The sequence below is a fragment of the Ranitomeya variabilis genome, chromosome 2, assembly GCF_051348905.1.
Source record: "Ranitomeya variabilis isolate aRanVar5 chromosome 2, aRanVar5.hap1, whole genome shotgun sequence".
NCBI lineage: Eukaryota > Metazoa > Chordata > Amphibia > Anura > Dendrobatidae > Ranitomeya > Ranitomeya variabilis.
Genome location: NC_135233.1, coordinates 350224800 through 350246927, shown reverse-complemented (window position 1 = coordinate 350246927; position 22128 = coordinate 350224800). Strand labels below are relative to the sequence as shown.

The following is a 22128-nucleotide window of genomic DNA, read 5'->3' as shown; positions in this document are numbered from 1 at the left end:
AGGAGTTTCGTCCAGGACAGTCGGAAGTGGAGCATGTCAGTGAGGTGAGTACTTGCCTCGTCAGATTGGTAAGTATTCACTGTCACATCTACACATGTGACAATTTAAATTTTACTTTTTTTTTAGAGCTCCTCTTCAACTGCGGCAGAGACAGGGCAGGAGCAGCGGAGTCAAGGTCCGGTGGAAAGACGGCAGCGGGTACGTATACAAGGCTGACTGTTATCTTGAATCTTCCTTTCTTTCGTATTTCTTAACTTTTTTTCTTCTGGAATCCTTTTGTATGTTGACTTTCCTATTCATGCCATTTCTCAGCATCTTTTTTCTTTCTTTTCCTTATGTTAATTGAGCAAACTTTAATAACTTTATTTAATTTTTAGGTTTCACAACGGGAGGATGATCTAATCGAGAATGACCTCCTCATCTCGCTGGTCCAGGAGCGAGTCCCGTTGTGGGACACCCGGGATCCACTGCACTCAAACAACTTTACGATCCGGCGGTTATGGAATGAGGTGGCCCAAGCAATGTGGGATGGCTGGGACAACGCCCCGAATCGGGTCCGAAGTGCATTTGGTAAGTATTGCAATGCAGTGTGAAGCAGCAGAGACCTTGGGCGTGCTCACACAACTGTGTGTGATGAGTTTCTGTCATCACACACAGTTGTGTGAGCACGGCCAAAAGTACTTTTTCTGACCTTTTTTTTTCTAACAGTGGCCAAAGTGAAAACACGTTGGCGTTCGATGAAGGACCGCTTCAACAAGGACCTGCGTCAAGAGAGCCGTGTTCCCAGTGGTTCAGGAGCAAGGATCAGACGATACAAATACCATCGAGTTCTGGCATTTTCAAGACCGGTCCTTGCCCAGATAACGTAAGTATTTATTACGTGCATTAGGTTGTATTGTATTGCCATAATCTTTTTTTTTTTTTATATTCCACAGGATTTTGCGTCTGGTAAATTTTTGATATTAATTTTCTTTTTCCTTTTTTCACAGCACATACAGCACTAATGTTGGCCCAGGTTCTGGAGCGGTCCTTCATCCGACAGCCACGGACCCATCCCAGCCATCCAGCAGCGCAGCAGCAGGTGGGCCTTCCACACTAACTGGAGACCAGGGAGCTGGTTCATCAGGTCTTCCCCCTTTCGCAGTCCTCTTCCACTGCCCCTTTTTTTTTGGGCTCCTCCCGGCAGCGGCAGAGGGCTTCGGACAGGTCACTCATGCCTGAGTTTTTGCACTTGAGCTCGGTTTTACACGAAGCAATCAAGGCTTTGGGTGACCGAATGGATGTTTCACATAGCCTCTTGAATGCACGGATCCAGGAGGTCAGCAAAAGCCTTGATCAAGTGAAAGCTGACCTCCAGAGGCCAGCACATCATTTTTTTAACCAAATTGAGCAGGGCATGTCGGAACACCTTACTCCTGATCTCCAGCTGAGTGTCATGCAGGCCTGCAATGCTGCTTACGTGCAGGCTATGCAGCAGAGTCGGTATTTCCAGCAGACAGTGGCGGCATATCCACCTGTGCCTTCACTGTCACGATTGACCTCAATGCCGACCTCTGCTGCATCCCACTGCACAGCCACCTCAATTCCTTCCCCAGCCGGACACCACTACAGCACCACCATCATGCCGAGTGCAGTTGGACATCCCACCGCCACCACCATGACATCCGCTGCTCCTGTTTGGACCTCCTCCACTGACACCACGATGCAGCAGGACCCTGGCATGGCCTTCCGTACCGCCACCACCACGATGCAGCAGGACCCTGGCATGGCCTTCCGCTCTACGAGCACTATGGATTCTGGCATGGCTGCACGCTCTACGAGCACTATGGACTCTGGCATGGCTGCACGCTCTACGAGCACTATGGACTCTGGCATGGCTGCATGCTCTACGAGCACTATGGACTCTGGCATGGCTGCACGCTCTACGAGCACTATGGACTCTGACACAGTGCAGCCGGACCCTGACAGGTCACCCACCACCACGCCATATGAGCCTACCAAGACCTCCCACAACCAGGCAAACCAAAAAAAAAAAACCACAAAAAAAAAAAACAGAGGACTCTTAGCATTCCTCCCCCTTCACCTCCCAATGTGTCTGTAATGTCAGGTTTGTCTCACCCTTCCAGTGCGTCTCAAGCCTCTCATGTGTGAAGCCCCATCCCCGAACTTCCAGACCCTTCTAGTTTCATTGCCCCTTCTCCTGCCACCTCTGCGTCTTCCACGGTTAGCCAGGCCTCAGTGCTTCACACCCCCCCGTTTACATCACTCTACCCCAAGCCGGCACAGTAAATACATTTTTTGGTTGTTAAAAAATTAAAAAAAATTGATTTGCCCCAATTATGTTTGGTTTATTGTGTCTTCCGCCGCCGGCAACACACCGTGCGCCAAGAAACTTCGCCACACACTTACTTTTTGGGCCACATCATATTTCCAGTAGTTATAAAAAAAAAAAAAAAAAAAGACTGCAGCTTGTGTGTCTTTAGTATACAGATATGAGGTGGGCCCAAAAATATTACATGTATCTCCATAATCTCTTTTTGTCTATGACTAGTGTGGCAGTCTGAAGAGAAAATGGTGGCAATACAGTGCAGACCTCTACTGAACAGGTCAGGTGTCAAAAAACTCATTAGTTAGGACACCTGACCTGGTGAGTAGAGAACTGCCTTGTATAACCTCCATTTTCTCTTCTTTGTACATAATCTATTACACACAAATTGAGGGGACAATGGTGGTCACACACAGCATATCCATGCTCACCTGCACAGGTGTCAAAAATAGTGAATTCATGAGACTGTTATATGTGCATCATGAATTCATTATTTCTGACACCTGACTTGATGAGTATAGATAGTGTGACAGTCAGGGTATGTGTCCATGTTCAGGATTGCTTCAGGATTTGGTCAGGATTTTATGCAGGTAAAATCCTGACCAAATCTGCACCTGAGGTCACTGGCAGGTCACCTGCGTTGTCCTTGAATATTTTCTGCAATGTAAGGACATGCTGCGTTCTTAAAAGACGCGCCGCATGTGAGTTTTCTCGGGTGTGCCGCATGCGTCTTTTACTGCATAGTGGAGACAGGATTTCATGAAATCCCCTCCACTATGCTGTAACATCTGGACGCTGCGTTTTTTATGCATGCTGCTCAATGCTGTGTCAAAAACTCAGCGTTTCCTGAACGTGGACACATACCCTAAGCACTAAGGCTGCATTCTGTGAAGGTGGCTCTTATGCTTAGTATCCCTAGGAATGCTGAAATAATGACTTTTATAAATTTTGCGCCATACCTGTATTGAGTCCCGGATGTATGTCTTCTATCCCGGTGTCAACCGCCTCCGAGACGTCAATCATCTCCCTCTTTGCATCTGTGCGCCGCCTCCTGTGTTCAAAATACAGTACATGCCCAGCACCTGCACTCTGCCAACATTTCTCAGGCATGCACCATGCGCACTGCCTGTGAACTTCCAGCAGGCGAGTAACGTTGGCAGAGTGCAGGCGCTGGGCATGTACCGTATTTTGAACACAGGAGGCGGCAACATTTATAAAAGTGATTATTTCAGCATTCCTAGCGATACTAAGCATAAGAGCCACCTTCACAGAATGCAACCTTGGTGCTGCTGAAGGTGGCTCTTTAACTTAACCCCTTTCTGACCTCGGACGGGATAGTACGTTCGAGGTCAGATCCCCCGCTTTGATGCAGGGCTCCGGCGGTGAGCCCGCATCAAAGCCGGGACATGTCAGCTGTTTTGAACAGCTGACATGTGCCCGCAATAGCGGAGGGTGAAATCGTGATTCACCCGCCACTATTAACTAGTTAAATGCCGCTGTCAAACGCTAAGGCTATGTGCACACGTCAGGATTTTGACAGGATTTTTCATCAGGATTTGTAGCCAAAACCAGGAGTGGAACAATTAGAGGAAAAGTATAATAGAAACATATGCACCACTTCTGTATTTATCACCCACTCCTGGTTTTGGCTCCAAAACCTGATGAAAAATCCTGACAAAATCCTGAGAAAATCCTGACGTGTGCACATACCCTGACAGTGGCATTTAACCGGTGCTTCCGCCCGGAAATGAGCGCATCGCCGACCCCCGTCACATGATCGGGGGTCAGCGATGCATCAGAATGGTAACCATAGAGGTCTCAAGGACCTTTCCTGAGGTAAAATACTGACCAAAAAATGCGCGTGTGATCATGGCCTTAGTTTAATTTTTCTGTTACTATAACAATACAAAGAAAAAAAACCTGAATACCAGTGTGATCCTAAGCTACACCCGTTCACTTTTAGGCCGGTTTCACACGTCAGTGGCTCCGGTACGTGAGGTGACAGTTTCCTCACGTACTGGAGACACTGACACACGTAGACACATAAAAATCAATGCATCTGTTCAGATGTCATTGATTTTTTGCGGACCGTGTCTCCGTGTGCCAAACACGGAGACATGTCCGTGTTCGTGGGAGCGCACGTTTTACACGGACCCAATAGAGTCAATGGGTCCACGTAAAACACGGACCTCACACGGACATTCTCCGTCTGGGGTCCGTGTGCGTGCAGGAGACAGCGCTACAGTAAGCGCTGTCCCCCCCACATGGTGCTGAAGCCGGTATTCATATCTTCCCTGTAGCAGCGTTTGCTATAGAGAAAATATGAAGAATAGTGTTAAAAATAAAGATCCATGTGTCCGCCGCCCCTCCACCCCCTGTGCGCCCCCCCCGCTGTCCTGAAAATACTTACCCGCTTCCTCGCTCCTTCCTGGTCTGGCCGCGCCTCCTACTGTATGCGGTCACGTGGGGCCGATCATTTACAATCATGAATAGTCGGCTCCGCCCCTATGGGAGGTGGAGCCACATATTCATGACTGTAAATGATCGGCCCCACGTGACCGCATGCAGGAGAAGCCGCGGCCAGACCAGGAAGGAGCGACAGCCGACGGGGGACCCGGGTAAGTATTTTCTGACCAGCGGGGGGGCGCACAGGGGGTGGGGGGGCGGCGGACACATGGATCTTTATTTTAAACACTATTCTTCATATTTTCTCTGCAGCAAACGCTACTGCAGAGAGGATATGAATCGCAGCTTCAGCACCATGCAGAGTGGGTACCACACGCTCCGTGTGGTACCCACTCGCCATACGGGCGGCACACGTGTGCCTCACGTATGGCCTCCGTGAGTTCCCAGGCACACGGACACGGATAACTCCGGTACCGATTTATTCCGGTACCGGAATTATCTGGACGTGTGGGACAGCCCTTAAGCCGTCAAGATTTAGTTTTGTTTTTTTTTAGTTTCCCAGAGATCAATCTTTTTTTATTTTTAAGTTTGTATAAGGGCTTGATTTTGACAATGCTGTCAACAGAGGATGCATATCATTTAAACGGGTGGTACCATATAAAAGATAATTACTCTGTAGGCTTAGGGACACAAAAACAAATAATACAAAAAAATTGAGCTCCTAGGTTGTGCACATGTCGTAGACGCCATCCTGCTCACATTGATTTTGTTATAGGAAGTGTTTTTAGGAACACAACATAGCTGTTTTTCCTGAAGCATCTTTTAGGGTATGTGCACGTCAGGATTTCTTACAAAACATTCCTGAAGAAAACCAGACATTTTCTGCAAGAAATCCGCATGCGTTTTTTACGTGTTTTTTTTGTGTGCTTTTTTTCGCGTTTTTTCCCAATGCATTAAATAGCGGGAAAAACGCAAAAAATCCGCAAAATAAATAAACATGCTGCGTTTACCGCGATGCATTTTTTTCACGGAAAAAAAAGCATCATGTGCACAAAAATTGCAGAATGCATTATAATTGATGGGATGCATATGTATGCATTTTTTATCTCGTTTTTATAGCAAAAAAATGCGGGGAAAAAAACGCAACGTGTGCACACAGCCTTAAAGGGAACCTGACACCCCCAAAATCGAAGGTGAGCTAAGCCCACCAGCATCCGGGGCTTATCTGCAGCATTCTGGAATGCAAAGTACTGCAGTGCGCAGGTGCCGGGAAAGGTCAGAGAGGCCCAGCTCCTGCGCACTGCAGTACTTTGCTCTGCCCTCAACAGGGCAGACAAAGTACGCCTGCACCGGACCCGCAGCGTGAAGACAAGAAGAGGACGTCATCTGATGAAGATAGGAGGCGCCGGACCGGACCGTGACGCCCATCGGACCGGACCGGGAATGCCCCTGGGTGAGTATAATCTAACCTCTTTTTCTCAACTTTCAGGATACATCGGGGCCTTTACAGCATTACAGAATGCTGTAGATAAGCCCCTGATGCTGGTGGGCTTAGCTCACCTTCGATTTTTGGGGTGACAGGTTCCCTTTAAGATTTTCTTTTTTTAACAGGCATTATTATTATTATTATTATGAGTGTTAATAGTGAGCTTCTTGCTGCCTTCTTTCAGCCATTTTTCATCTTTGAAAACCTAAAGCTGTTAGAAGAAGCTGAAAAAGAGTGAACTTATGTACAAGTCATTTTTACACTGTGGATCATTTTTATTTTATTTGTTATCAGTTTTTCAGGTGTTTTCCAAACAAACTACCTGTAATCCTGAAAAAGACAACCTGTGTACATAAGGTCACTATCGGGGTCCAGCGAGGCCTCTTTCCACTGTTCTCGCCTCTGATGAGACTCATGTCTACTGTGCTGTAATCTATCACCGAACTCAGTGGATTGTGACATCTTCATCAGACACTGAGTTCAGTGATTGACCTCAGCGCTGCAGACAACTTCACAGCTGCACCCAATCAACAAAGCTAAAAAGTTAGGCTATGTGCCCACGTTGCAGAAATACTGCACAGCATTTCCGCAACTCCCTTCTGTTTTCCCACACAACACAAGCGTTTTTAGCTTTCAGAATGCTTGCGCTTTTCCAAGCGATTTGAAGCATCGCTTGGAAAACTGACTGACAGGTTGGTCAGACTTGTCATACATAGTGCTTGACAACTGTGACCAACTTTTGATTATTGATGCTGCCTATGCAGCATCAATAGTAAAAAATAGAATGTTACAAATAATTTAAAAAAAAAATATGGTTATCCTCACCTTCTGACGGCCCCCGATCTCCTCAGCGGCGCTTCCAGTACGTTCTGTTGCCAGGCATGCTTTGCGCGAAGGACCTTTGTGACGTCACGGTCACGTGACCACAACGTCATCCCAGGTGATTCGCACACAGCATCCCTGGGAACGGAAGCCGCCGCATGCACCGCTGAGAGCCAGGAGGACTCCGGGGGCCATCAGAAGGTAAGTATATCCCTATTTTTTATTTTAATTCTTTTTTTTTTTTTACATGAATATGGTACCCAGGGCCTGGAGGAGAGTCTCCTCTCCTCCAGACCCTGGGTACCATCTGCACATGAAGCGCTCACTTTACGCATGGTGGGCATAGCCACATGCGTAAAGTGAGCGTTTCAGTGCAATCCTATGGTGGCGGAATTGCCGCGATTCCGCAGAAATAATGAACATGCTGCGGATTTTAGAGCTATGTGATTCCGCAGCGGGAAAATCCGCAGCATGGGCACAGCAACTGCAGAATCCCAAAGGATTGCATGGGAATACGTTTTTTAAGTGTTTCCGCTGCAGCAAAAACAAGGCAGAAATGTATAAAGAACGCAACGTGGGCACACAGCCTAAAACTCAGTTGTTTTTTATCTTTTTTTTTTTTTAATACCCCGAAGATTATGAAGTAATTTTTAAAATGGGACAACCTTTGGTAATTTTTTTTTTACTATTATATTTTGGCTATAAATAACATTATAGATATATTATTCATTCTGCATTTAAAAGTGCAAGGTTTTTTTAAAGGTATATGAGCATTTTTTTGTGGCGCGTTTAACTAAAGCATATATGCTTTTTTATGTCTGAATCCATCACTAAAAATGGCAAATGTATTGTATACACATTCACTTACATAAATGCATTGCAGACAGGCACACTGTACTTATTTATATAGTGTATAAGTGTGCATTTGTGTATACATTTAAGGTATGTGCACACGTTGCGGATTGGCCTGAGGAATTTTCCGCACAGAATCTGCATCACTTGCAGAAAATGCAGGCCAAAATGCTTGCAGATTTCATGCGGAATTGATGCGGATTTGTTGCGGATTGTCATGCGTTTTTTGATGTGCGGATTTGCCTTACTCAGTGTATAGTCAATGGGTGCAGAAACGCTGCGTTTCCGCACAAAGAATTGACATGCTGCGGAAAAAAACCTGCAGCGATTCCACACGTTTTTTCCACAGCATGTGCACAGCGTTTTTGTATTTCCCATTGATTAACATTGTGCGCACAACGCACTGCAGATTTGAGGCAATTCCGCGTGTCCAAAAACGCTGCGGAAACGCATCAAAATCAGCAATGTGTGCGCATAGCCTTATACACACACAGAAATAAGATAGATGGATCGCGGGCAGCAAGCGCTGTGAAGAAGATAGGGATCTCCTGTCACCATCACAGAACAGCAGTGGGGGAGACATTGTGATATCAGCAACTAGAAAGCAGAAAGGGTAGAGGGGGCAGGGAGAGCGCAGATGTATGGGGCAAACAGGAAAAACAGCTTTGGTTGGGGTGGAGGACAGGACAAGGTCAGGATAGAGACATAAGCAGGAAGCTCCAGTACTCCCTTCAGGTCGGCACTGTGTTCCTCTGGAGCTCCCCTCCCCCTGCTGACCGTGCCGACAGCAGAGCTTGTCTGACAGCAGTGTGGGAGAGGCCATCTTCTATTCAGTTCATTAAAGAAGTTGTCCACTACTATAACCTTTTTTTTTTTTCATAAATCTTGCTATTATGTGCCACTGAAAACATCCACTGTGTTTATTTTAGCAATATTACCTTTTATCATGCTGTAGCAGCACATCTTTAGTGCTGGATTCAGCTCTCATGGGGTTAATCGACAACTTCCTTTCTCCTGAGTTATTGTGCTCTAATACTACAAGTTCCATGATGCATTGCACTGCTACTAAGGAACCTACCACACCCACTCCAAAACACACCCCAACCCCTCCCTCCTCTCCCTCCTCTAGCTTCAAAAAGATTTGTGATGTCATTTCTGTCCAACCTCCTCTTTTACATTTGTCCAACCCACACTCCATTACACACAGATAGATGGATGGATAGACGGATAGATAGATAGATAGATAGATAGATAGATAGATAAATAGATAGATACATACAGTGCCTACAAGTAGTATTCAACCCCCTGCAGATTTAGCAGGTTTAATAAGATGCAAATAAGTTAGAGCCTTCAAACTTCAAACAAGAGCAGGATTTATTAACAGATGCATAAATCTTACAAACCAAAAAGTTTTGTTGCTCAGTTAAATTTTTATAAATTTTAAACATAAAAGTGTGGGTCAATTATTATTCAACCCCTAGGTTTAATATTTTGTGGAATAACCTTTGTTTGCAATTACAGCTAATAATCGTCTTTTCTAAGACCTGATCAGGCCGGCACAGGTCTCTGGAGTTATCTTGGCCCACTCCTCCATGCAGATCTTCTCCAAGTTATCTAGGTTCTTTGGGTGTCTCATGTGGACTTTAATCTTGAGCTCCTTCCACAAGTTTTCAATTGGGTTAAGGTCAGGAGACTGACTAGGCCACTGCAACACCTTGATTTTTTGCCTCTTGAACCAGGCCTTGGTTTTCTTGGCTGTGTGCTTTGGGTCGTTGTCTTGTTGGAAGATGAAATGACGACCCATCTTAAGATCCTTGATGGAGGAGCGGAGGTTCTTGGCCAAAATCTCCAGCTAGGCCGTGCTATCCATCTTCCCATGGATGCGGACCAGATGGCCAGGCCCCTTGGCTGAGAAACAGCCCCACAGCATGATGCTGCCACCACCATGCTTGACTGTAGGGATGGTATTCTTGGGGTCGTATGCAGTGCCATCCAGTCTCTAAACGTCACGTGTGTGGTTGGCACCAAAGATCTCGATCTTGGTCTCATCAGACCAGAGAACCTTGAACCAGTCAGTCTCAGAGTCCTCCAAGTGATCATGAGCAAACTGTAGACGAGCCTTGACATGACGCTTTGAAAGTAAAGGTACCTTATGGGCTCGTCTGGAACGGAGACCATTGCGGTGGAGTACGTTACTTATGGTATTGACTGAAACCAATGTCCCCACTGCCATGAGATCTTCCCGGAGCTCCTTCCTTGTTGTCCTTGGGTTAGTCTTGACTCTTCGGACAAGCCTGGCCTCGGCACGGGAGGAAACTTTCAAAGGCTGTCCAGGCCGTGGAAGGCTAACAGTAGTTCCATAAGCCTTCCACTTCCGGATGATGCTCCCAACAGTGGAGACAGGTAGGCCCAACTCCTTGGAAAGGGTTTTGTACCCCTTGCCAGCCTTGTGACCCTCCACGATCTTGTCTCTGATGGCCTTGGAATGCTCCTTTGTCTTTCCCATGTTGACCATGTATGAGTGCTGTTCACAAGTTTGGGGAGGGTCTTAAATAGTCAGAAAAGGCTGGAAAAAGAGATAATTAATCCAAACATGTGAAGCTCATTGTTCTTTGTGCCTGAACTACTTCTTAATACTTTAGGGGAACCAAACAGAATTCTGGTGGGTTGAAGGGTTGAATAATAAATGACCCGCTGAAAAAACTTGTCCCAATTTAAACAAAAAATAAACAAATAAATAACATTCTTTTTTGCTGCAGTGCATTTCACACTTCCAGGCTGATCTACAGTACAAATGTCACAATGCCAAGTTAATTCCAAATGTGTAAACCTGCTAAATCGGCAGGGGGTTGAATACTACTTGTAGGCACTGTACATGCATACATACAGGGCCGGACTGGGACTAAAATTCAGCCCTGGCATTTGAAGTCACACAGGCCCACTTGTCGCATGGTGACTGTATATCATCTTTATACACTTGTAGGCTACAAGAAGTGAGGGGAGTGTAACACGACTATATAACATATAATTACAGTTGTATCCAGCATTACAGCTCAGTCCCCATAGAATGTAATACAGCACAGCCCCCATAGACTATAATACAGCACAGCCCCCATAGACTATAATACAGCACAGCCCCCATAGAATGTAATACAGCACAGCCCCCATAGAATGTAATGCAGCCAGCCCCATAGAATGTAATACAGAACAGCCCCATAGAATTTAATGCAGCACAGTCCCCATAGAATGTAATGCAGCACAGCCCCCATAGAATGTAATGCAGCCAGCCCCATAGAATGTAATGCAGCACAGCCCCCATAGAATGGAATGCAGGCAGCCACCATACAATATAATGCAGCACAGCCCCCATAGAATGTAATGCAGGCAGGCAGCCCCCATAGAATGTAATGCAGGCAGGCAGCCCCCATAGAATGTAATGCAGGCAGGCAGCCCCCATAGAATGTAATGCAGGCAGGCAGCCCCCATAGAATGTAATGCAGGCAGGCAGCCCCCATAGAATGTAATGCAGGCAGGCAGCCCCCATAGAATGTAATGCAGGCAGGCAGCCCCCATAGAATGTAATGCAGGCAGGCAGCCCCCATAGAATGTAATGCAGGCAGGCAGCCCCCATAGAATGTAATGCAGGCAGGCAGCCCCCATAGAATGTAATGCAGGCAGGCAGCCCCCATAGAATGTAATGCAGGCAGGCAGCCCCCATAGAATGTAATGCAGGCAGGCAGCCCCCATAGAATGTAATGCAGGCAGGCAGCCCCCATAGAATGTAATGCAGGCAGGCAGCCCCCATAGAATGTAATGCAGGCAGGCAGCCCCCATAGAATGTAATGCAGGCAGGCAGCCCCCATAGAATGTAATGCAGGCAGGCAGCCCCCATAGAATGTAATGCAGGCAGGCAGCCCCCATAGAATGTAATGCAGGCAGGCAGCCCCCATAGAATGTAATGCAGGCAGGCAGCCCCCATAGAATGTAATGCAGGCAGGCAGCCCCCATAGAATGTAATGCAGGCAGGCAGCCCCCATAGAATGTAATGCAGGCAGGCAGCCCCCATAGAATGTAATGCAGGCAGGCAGCCCCCATAGAAAGTAATGCAGGCAGGCAACCCCCCCCCCCCCCACCCAATAGCTCCACAATCCAGTCATCACTCATTGATAAAAAAACAAACAAACACACTACTCACCTCTCTCCTCGTGTCCCGCGCTGCTCCTGGCTCCGGCCTCAGCAGTCGCAGTCTGCCCGCCCGGTCACACAGCAGGTGCGCGATGATATGACGTCATCATGCACCCGCAGTGTCAGCGGCAGGCAGAGCGGGGAACGATGGGAGAGGGGGCGTCAGCAGACGCTCTCTCCTCCATCATTGCATTCAACTTGTATAGTTGAATGCGGGGCCGGGAGTGTGCCGCGACAGCGTGGGGAGTGTGCCGACAGCGGCACATTCGAGCGGCCCACTACTGCCATCGGCCCTTCTGGCATTTGCCAGAACTGCCCTATGGCCAGTCCGGCCCTGCATGCATACATACATACATACATACATACATACATACATACATACATACATACATACATACATACATACATACATACATATCTGTCTATTTCCATAGATATGTCCATATCCATGTTTCTAAACCCCTTCACCCCTGGACCTTTTTTCGTTTATCGCTCCCCTTCTATCCAGAGCCATAATTTTTCCATCAATATGGCCATGTGGGGGCTTATCTTTTGCGGGACAAGTTCTACTTTTGAACGACACCATTGGTTTTACCATGTCGTGTAGCAGAAAATGTGAAAAAAATTCAAAGTGCAATGAAATGGCAAAAAAGTGCAATCCCACACTAGTTTTTTGCTTGGCTTTTTTGCTAGGTACCCTAAATGCTAAGGCTGTGTGCACACGTTGCGGATCTGATTGCAGATCCGCAGGGTTTTTTGCCGCACTGAATTGCATCAAATCCGCAGTGTAGTGCACAACCAATGTAAGTCTATGGGAGCCGCAGAAAAAACGCGGAAAAAGCCGCACCAAAACGCAGCTTTTTTTTCTCGCAGCATGTCACTTCTTTTGTGCGGAACTGCAGTGTTTCTGCACCCTTAGACTTTCATTGACTTGGGCACATCCGCAGCAAAACCGCAGATGTAAAAAAGATCTGCAGTTTTGCTGCGGATGTGGGTCCGAGAAACGCTGCAGCTCGGGAGGATGGAAGTGTGTGGGCGGTGACGGTGTGCGTGTATGTGTGCGCGGGCGGGTCTGCGGGCTGATCGGATGTGTGTGGCGCTGTGCAGGACTGTTCAGGTGTGTGCGGGGTCTGTGGGCTGTTCGTGTGTGTGCGGGGCTGTGCGGGGGGTCTTTTGGGGGGGGTGTGCAGGCATCATCCGATGGGACTACAAGTACGCAGCATCCAATCTGCAGCTCATTCGGATGTAATCCGGACAGTGGACACACACCCTACGCTATCCATACATCTATCAATAGATATATCTATCCAGACACATCTACAGATAGATATATGAATAGATAGATGTATGCATCTATAGATCTATCTATATGTAGATCTGTCTATCCATTTCATCTATCATCTATCTGTCTATCTGTGTGTTTAATGGAGTGTGGGTTGTAGTGATGTGTCGTTCGCGAACGAGCCGACACAAAGAGCCGGCTCCCTGCTGTGAACGATGGGAGCCGGCACACCAGTGAGAGCCACTAAAATTCCTGAATGGCTCTCACTGGGCGTAAAATCCTGGACTTCGGGAGGCGTAACTCCGCCCACCTGAGCAAAACCCCGCCCACTCCTCAATTTAATTGGCTCTCTAAAAAGTGGGCGGAGTTTCTGCGGTAGGTGGGCGGAGTTTCGGACGCCTGAACATATATTCAATAGGGATCTAATAGGATACTAAAAGAGCCGGTTCACGAGCCGAAAGAGCCGGCTCTTTTTGGTGAGCGGAGCCATGAGAGCCGGATCACCAAAAAGAGCCGGACTGCCCATCACTAGTGGGTTGGACAAATGTAAAAGAGGAGGTTGGACAATAATGACATCACAAATCTTTTTTTTTTGTTGTTCAATAATACATCTTTATTTACCTTTCAAAAACGCACCAAAACGCCTAAAAAACGTGCAAAAACCGCAACAAAGGCGAATTAAAAAATGCATAAAAACCGTGCAAAAAACTGCATAAAAAACGCATCAAAACTGAAAAAAAACGCATCAAAACCGCACCATAATTGCATCAGCACTGCACCAAAAACTGCATCAAAACTGCGCAAAAACCGCACCAAAAACTGCATCAAAACCGCACCAAAAACTCAATCAAAACCACACCAAAACCACACCAAGAACTGCATCAAAACCGCACCAAAAACTGCAAACTGCACCAAAACTGCAAAACTGCACCAGGTTTTGATGCAGTTTTTGGTGCAGTTTTGATGCAGTTTTTGGTGCAGTTTTGATGTTTTTTTTGGTGCGGTTTATGCGCGGTTTTAATGCCGTTTTTGGAAATAAGTAAATAAACGGAAAATGTGCATGATTTGAATGGAAACATGCATGAAAAAATGGATTCCAAGGCCGGATTCATCATTTCACAGCTCAGTTTCATACGTTTTTTTTGCCGGATCCGTCGCTGTGCGTTTTTTCGCCGGACAGAAAAAACGTTCCTCTGTATGTGTTTTCCATCCGGCGGAAACAGCTTTTTTGACGGATCCGGTAAAAAAATGGATGAAACGTGTGGCCATCAGGCGCAATCCGGTGCTAATACAACTCTATGAGAAAAAAACGGATCCGGCGGAAAAAAATGGATCCGTTTTTTTTCAAAACTCGCCGGATTGTGCCTCACGGCAAAAACTTGATGTGTGAAAGCAGCCAAATATATGGATAGATACATCTATGTATCTATCTATAAATATATCTATGGATAGATATATCCATAGATATATAACAGAGAGGCCGATGTTTCTAAGGCCTCTTTCACACTAGCCTCGTGCACTGCACATCGCAATGCGTCGTTGTGGAGAAAAAACACGTCCTGCAAAGTTGTCTGCAGGATGCGTTTTTTCTCCATAGACTTTTATTAGCGACGCAGCGCGACGGCCCCTTACCGATGCTAGTGTGAAAGCAGCCTAAGGCTACTTTCACACTTGCGTTTTTAGCAATCCGTCTTTTTGGGAAGAAAACGGATCCTGCAAATGTGCTCGCAGGATGTGTTTTTTACCCATAGACTTGTATTAGTGACGGATCGCGACGGATGGCCACACGTCGCGTCCGTCGTGCAACGGATGCGTCGTGGTTTGGCGGACCGTTGGCACGTCCCTCGCGTCTGCCATTTTCTACTGTGCATGCGCGGCCAAAACTCCGCCCCCTCCTCCCCGGACTTCAGAATGGGCAGCGGATGCGTTGAAAAACTGCATCCGCTGCCCACGACGTGCACAAATTTCACAACGTGCGTCAGTATGTAGGCCCGACGCATAGCGATGGACCCGTACCGACGCAAGTGTGAAACAGGCCTTAATGAGCGTTTAATTTAATAAAAAAACGGAAAAAAACAGCGTGGGCTCCCGCGCAATTTTCTGTGCCAGAGGGGGAAAGCCGGGGGCCAACATTTGTAGCCTGCTATGAATATCAGCCCGCAGCTGTCTGCGTAGCCTTTACTGGCTATTAAAATAGGGGGACCCCCCCAAAAAAATGATGTGGGGTCCCCCCATATTTTATAGCCAGAAAGGCTACGCAGACAGCTGCGGGCTGATATTCATAGCCTAGGGAGGGGCCATGGATATTGGTCCCCCTCCCCCCGGCTACAAATACCAGTCCGCAGCCGCCCTAGAAATGGCGCATCTGTAAGATGCGCCAATTCCGGCACTTATTCCCTCTCTTCCCACTCCCGTGTAGCGGTGGGATATGGGGTAATAAGGGGTTAATGTCACCTTGCTATTGTAAGGTGACATTAAGCCGGGTTAATAACGGAGAGGCGTCAATAAGACGCCTATCCGTTATTAATCCAATAGTAAGAAAAGGGTTAATAAAACACACACACATTAGGAAAAAGTATTTTAATATTCTTCATTTAACCATACTTACCATACTTCAGCGCCTGAAAAAAACGTAAAATAATAAACCGTATACTACCTGTCCGCCGTAGTCCAATTAATAACGAGTGACCCACGACGACCTCCCCTATAGAACAGTGACATCGGGTGATGTCACTGCTCTATAGGACCCTCAGTGACACTGACAGGAGACAATGGCTCCTGCAGTGCATCACTGAGGTTACTAGAGTTCACTGGTCTCACTTTATGGCAAAAAGCTGCGTGGGAACTTTCTCATACAGCATGCCATAAAGTGAGACTAGGGACTATTTTCTCACAGGGGCGTAGGAATACATTGTGGGGAATACATTGTGGAAGGATACCTTCCTCCCCTCATTGTGTTCCTGGTGCCCCTGGATAAGTGGTTGCATCATCTGATGCTCCTGCTCTCCACGGGAGATCGTCGAGGGACACTCGTTTTAATTGGATTTCTGCGGATCAGGGAGTATATTGTTTGTTTATTATTTTAATATTTTTTACAGATGACAATGGCTTCGGGGATCAAAGTGACAAGTGATGGTGAGTATGTACTCTGTTATATGTACTGTATGTCTGTATGTATGTTGTATGTATGTACCGTATGTACTGTATGTCTGTATGTATGTTGTATGTATGTACTGTATGTGGCATGTCACATGATGTCACATGCTGAATGTCTTCGCATGCTGCATGTCGTCGCATGCTGCATGTCGTCGCATGCTGCATGTCGTCGCATGCTGCATGTCGTCGCATGGCGCATGTCGTCGCATGGCGCATGTCGTCGCATGCTGCATGTCGTCGCATGCTGCATGTCGTCGCATGGCGCATGTTCTGTATGTGTGTATGTACTGTATATGTGTGTTTTTTTTTGTTTTTGTTTTTCATTCAACACATTAGCCGGATGATGGGACTACTACTGTCCCATCATTGGCTAATGTGTCACTCACTGTCACTGTAGCAGGCAGAGCCCGATGGGACTTGTAGTCCCATCGGACGATGCCTGCACAGAGACACACATACACACCCCAAAGACCACCCCCACAGCAGACCCAAGCACATACCGGCGCCGGCACGCAGAGCCCCGGTATGTGCGGGCTGCGCCGGTACGTGCGGGCCGGGGCTCTGCGTGCCGGCATGTGATGGCCGGCGCCGCCCGCACATACCGGCACGCAGAGCCACGCACATCACATCAAGGATTCCCTGCCTAGCCCCGCCCCCAGCACATGCACAGCCCTGCCCGCCCCCAGCACAGCCCCGCAGGCAGCAGGGCCGGGGCTCTGCATGCCGGTATGTGATGGCCGGCGCCGCCCGCACATACCGGCGCCGGCCCGCACATACCGGCAACGGCACGCAGAGCCCCGCACATCACATCGTGGATTCCCTGCCTAGCCCCGCCCCCAGCAAGTCCCGCCCACCCCCAGCACAGCCCCGCAGGCAGGCCCCAGCGCCGCCCACAGCCCAGTCACTCTTGATGAGTGACTGCTGACTGTTAGCCTGGGGTCACGCCTGCTGCTGACGTCACGTCAATTTCCAGAGTCTGGAAATTGACGTGACGTCGGCGGAAATAAGCGGCGGCTGCAGCCTGGGGGTCACGTGACCCGGACTCAGCGCCGGAATAGCGCCGCTCACAGGCGAAAACGGCAACGGAAGGTAATCACACAATTCATCAGGGGCCCCGGGGGGATACATTGGGGGGGTTAATTGAAAGTAGTGGACAACCCCTTTAAGCACTTTCTTCAGCAGTGGCTGCACAGCTCTCCTAGCCCCGTGCTCCAGCAGCCTGACCTGGTCCGTGCTGGTGGGCGGGGCTTACTGCTGTGCTGTGAGCAGCTCCAGCAGCAGCTTAGCTAGTGTGAAAGCAGCCTTTAATAGCTAGTGTAGCTCAGGGAAATGGTTGTGCTGAGCCTCTCTCCCCCCATCCTAGCCAGAGTCTCGGGGGAGGGAGAGAGAAGGTAGAAATCCTGCCCGCACACTGTTCTCCCCACCCTATGTTATACTAGGCAATGCAGGGGGCTCCTGCCAGAAGCTCCGCTTTTCTCCCCTCTTCTGTTGAGCGGGGAGGGGAGGGGCTTAATTTGTGCATGCAGGGGCAGGGATACTGAGAAGAGAGAGACTGTCAGGGGCACACCTGGGGATCCACCAGTTTCCCGATGGGCCAGTCCGAGCCTGTCACTCACGTCCAATATCTGAATAAAAAAAGGCAGCAAATTGGTCCCGCATGTAACCAACGGCTGCAGTTGACCGCAGCGGGTGATGCTGTAAATCGGGCAGTGGGTGTGCAACTGGTTCATCCAGTTCAATGTTAAGTTGCTCCTTAGCCATTATATAATTGTGCAGAACCACACAGGCTTTGACCACCTCGTCGACTGTTTCCACTTTTAGATTTATGGCTGATGCAAGAATGCGCCATTTAGCGACCAGAATCCCAAAGGTACACTCTACTGTTCTTCGGGCCCTGGTCAGTCTGTAGTTAAAGATCCTTCTAGTGTGGTTCAAGTCCCGACTGGAATAGGGCTTCAGTAGGTTTTCACACATCTGAAAGGCTTCATCCCCAACCATAACGAATGGCATCGGTGGACCTTGAGTGTTGGGGAGAGGTTGTGGCAGTGGAAAATTCAAATTTTGGCCATACACACGGTGGCCCATATCCGAGTTCTTGAAAGTCTGGAAATCGTTGCCACAGCCAAAAGCTCCAATGTCCACGGCGATGAAGCGACAGTTCGCATCGGCTATTGCCATGAACACAACAGAAAAATATTTTTTGTAGTTGAAATACTCCGATCCTGTTCTGGCAGGTTTGATAATGCGGATGTGCTTTCCATCCACCGCTCCTAAACAGTTGGGGAAATCACACACTCCAAAATTTTTCCGCTATTTCAAGCCACATGTCCAAGGTGGGTTAGGGGTATAAACTCATCCCGGAGTACATTCCACAAAGCCCGGCCGGTGTCTGCAACTATTCCAGACAGGGTGGATATTCCAAGCCGGTATTGGAAGTGGAGAGATGATAAACTCTCTCCGGTTGCTAGAAATCTGTAAAACAAACCCAAGAAACATTACAATCTGTTCTACTTATGGTGTGGTTACGCTAAAGAAAGAAAGGAAAATACCCAAAACATACATGTCAGAAAACAAAAAATTTGGACTGTCATTGGTTTAGATTTGGAACATACCTTAATATAACCAGCAGACGTTCCTCCGGTGGAATCGCTCTACGGAGCTGGGTGTCCTGTCTCTGTATGACTCCTTGGACATGAGAAAGCAAATCCCGGAACGAGTTTTGCGACATCCTTGTGTATTCCTGGAATTTCTCCAGGTTGGCATTAAGCTCGGAATACAGCGTGTGATAGGCTCCATGGCTCTCACGTAGTTCGATAATGGGGTGTCTCCAAAAACGCCTACGTTGTCTCCTTCTCCATCTTTCGCGATTTCTGTCTTGCTCCCAAGCAAACGCACAGGCAAGAAACAGCTTGATGCTTAAATCCAGGTTGAAATAAAAGCTCTCCATGCGACGATCCATCATGACACAGCATACAGGAGCAAAATCTGAAGATTCCAGCTGTTCAAGGGTCTATATATAGAGATTCCATAATACACGCCCTCTGTAGTCCCATTGGCGGTGTCTGGTTATCTTGATTTTTCTCTTGTGAAATTTCTCATCATGTGCACCAAAAACGCAAACGCAGGAAAAAACGCATATAAACGCGTACAAACGCGGCTTTTTTTTAACCGCATGCGTCTTAAAAACGCCACGTTTGTACGCGTTTATATGCGTTTTTTCCACCACTTGCGGATACGTTTTAAACGCTGCAGATTTAAACGCTAATGGAAACTAGCCTAAGACATAATTTCAGTTGTTTCACACTTTTTTAAGTATATAATTCCACATGTGTTAATTCATAGTTTTGATGCCTTCAGTGTGAATGTACAATTTTCGTAGTCATGAAAATACAGAAAAATCTTTACATGAGAAGGTGCGTCCAAATTTTTGCTCTGTACTGTGTGTGTGTATATATGTGTGTGTGTGTATATATATATATATATATATATATATATATATATATATATATATATATATATATATATATACACATATATATACATATATATACATATATATACATATATATATATATATACATATATATATATACACATATATATACATATATATACATATATATACATATATATATATATATACATATATATATATATATATATATATATATATATATATATATATATATATATATATATATATATATAGCACTGTCTCCTCATTCTCTGCAATATTGCATCCGCGTACCTGTTAACCGATGCATGCCCATAAAATGCTGTTGATCTCCAATCTCTCCATAATCTCTTGGGTCTATTACATGACAAACTCTAGCATCTGTTTGTTTTGGCTATCTAATATTTGCCATTGGATGACCGTCAAGATTCTCCCATTCTCATTACATTGTCCTGCAGGACATCCCTCGTTGGAGTCCATAGGTCATAAATAAGCTGAAAGAACCCGAGCTTCTCCAGCGAGCAAGTGTGTATTCCTGAATAGTCCATACAATGGACTGATAACTGTCATGTTCTGCTGCTTCCAGATGGAAGGGAAAAGAGAACCGTTCAAGACCAAGGACAACAACAGAATTGTCTGCAAGAGAGAAGACAAAAAGTGGGGTTTGTATAATTCAGGAGATGACCAGACCAAGAGAGAAGACTGCAGGAAGGAAGACAAGAAGGTGAGAACATGAAAATGTCACACTCTTTCATGGTGTCAGGGCTAACTGTTGCCCTCTTTTGTCTTAAAGAAGAATCTGTCACTCACCATTCATTTGTAAGTTGTTACCTGGTGTAAATGCCGCCGTCCTCCTGAATTCGGTGTAGTTTTTCTTTTCTCCCAAAGTCTCTCTGTTCCTGAGATATGGCCTCCTCTTCCCCCTACATAAATCTTGTCTTTTAAGCCAAATGGGCGTGGACCACAACTCTTTATATGGTCATCAACTTAAGAACCACACCCACTTGGCTTTAAAAGATGAGACTTATATTAAGGAAAAAGAGGACTATATCTCAGGAATGCAGAGGTGCAGGAATAAATGAAAAACACTGGATTCAGGAGAAAATGGTATTTACATCAGGTAAAAAATAAAACCTATTTATGTTAAGGCACAGGTCCTCTTTAAGCTCCATTGATAGCACCATATCGATTTGGAAATCTTGGAAGGGCAGCACCGCTATTGCTTCAAGCTTGTGGGGTGGAGAACCAATATTCCGGAGTGAGCAATAGGGGGTATATCCAGGGATGATCACACCAACTACTAATTTCATCAAGGACTGAATATTGATAGACTTGGGCACTGCATTGCGGTGGTTTTTATTTGACCCTATATGGCGGTATATGCTAGGTTTTAAAGGATCATTGCTTAGCCTGTGTCTTTACTTGTAATCTTGGACTATGCACAGCCTGTTTTGTCTGCCATATGTTTTCTTTCCCTCAGTCCAAAAAGCAGTGATAGGTCACCTACGATATTATAACTTTGTCCACTGTTATGATCCCAGTGGCTTAGGATCACAAATCTAACCAGCTAAGTCAGAGAAAATAGGACAAGCTCTGGGAATGTGGTAACTGGACTGACTGCAAAACCTGATCCTAACCAAACACACTAAAGGTAGCCGTGGAACGTTTCCTGAAATCCTAGACGTCTCTTCACGGCCTGAGAAACTGACTACCCCTAGAGATAAAGTAAGACCTCACTTGCCTCAGAGAAATAACCCCAAAGATATAGAACAGCCCCCCACAAATAATAATGGTGAGTTAAGAGGAAAAGACAAACGCAGAGATGAAACAGGTTAAGCAAATGAGGCCCGCTAACACTAGATAGCAGAAAATAGCAAGGGATCTGTGCGGTCAGTAAAAAACCCTATACAAAAATATCCACGCAGAGAATGCGAGAACCCCCACACCAACTAACGATGTGGGGGGAGCAACTCAGCACCCCAGAGCTACAGAAAGCAGAGAAATCACATATTAGCAAGCTGGACAAAACTCATAATATTCTAGGAAACATATTGAACATAGATGAGCAAGAATAAGCAAACAGAACTTAGCTTCTCATGGAGAGACTGATTACGGATGTAGACAGGAGCAATCAGAATAGCACTGAATACAACGACAGC

At 46.7% G+C, this 22128-nt stretch overlaps 1 protein-coding gene across 3 annotated transcripts in view; it reads left to right on the top strand.

The window, feature by feature from the left end:
* Nucleotides 1-22128, top strand: part of CCNP (cyclin P) — a 38133-nt gene that overhangs the window by 5272 nt on the left and 10733 nt on the right. For all 3 annotated transcript variants that reach the window (XM_077292475.1, XM_077292476.1, XM_077292474.1), the window contains exon 2: nt 20556-20693. In XM_077292475.1, the coding sequence (XP_077148590.1) occupies nt 20556-20693 (138 nt within the window). The remainder of the gene's footprint in view (nt 1-20555; nt 20694-22128) is intronic.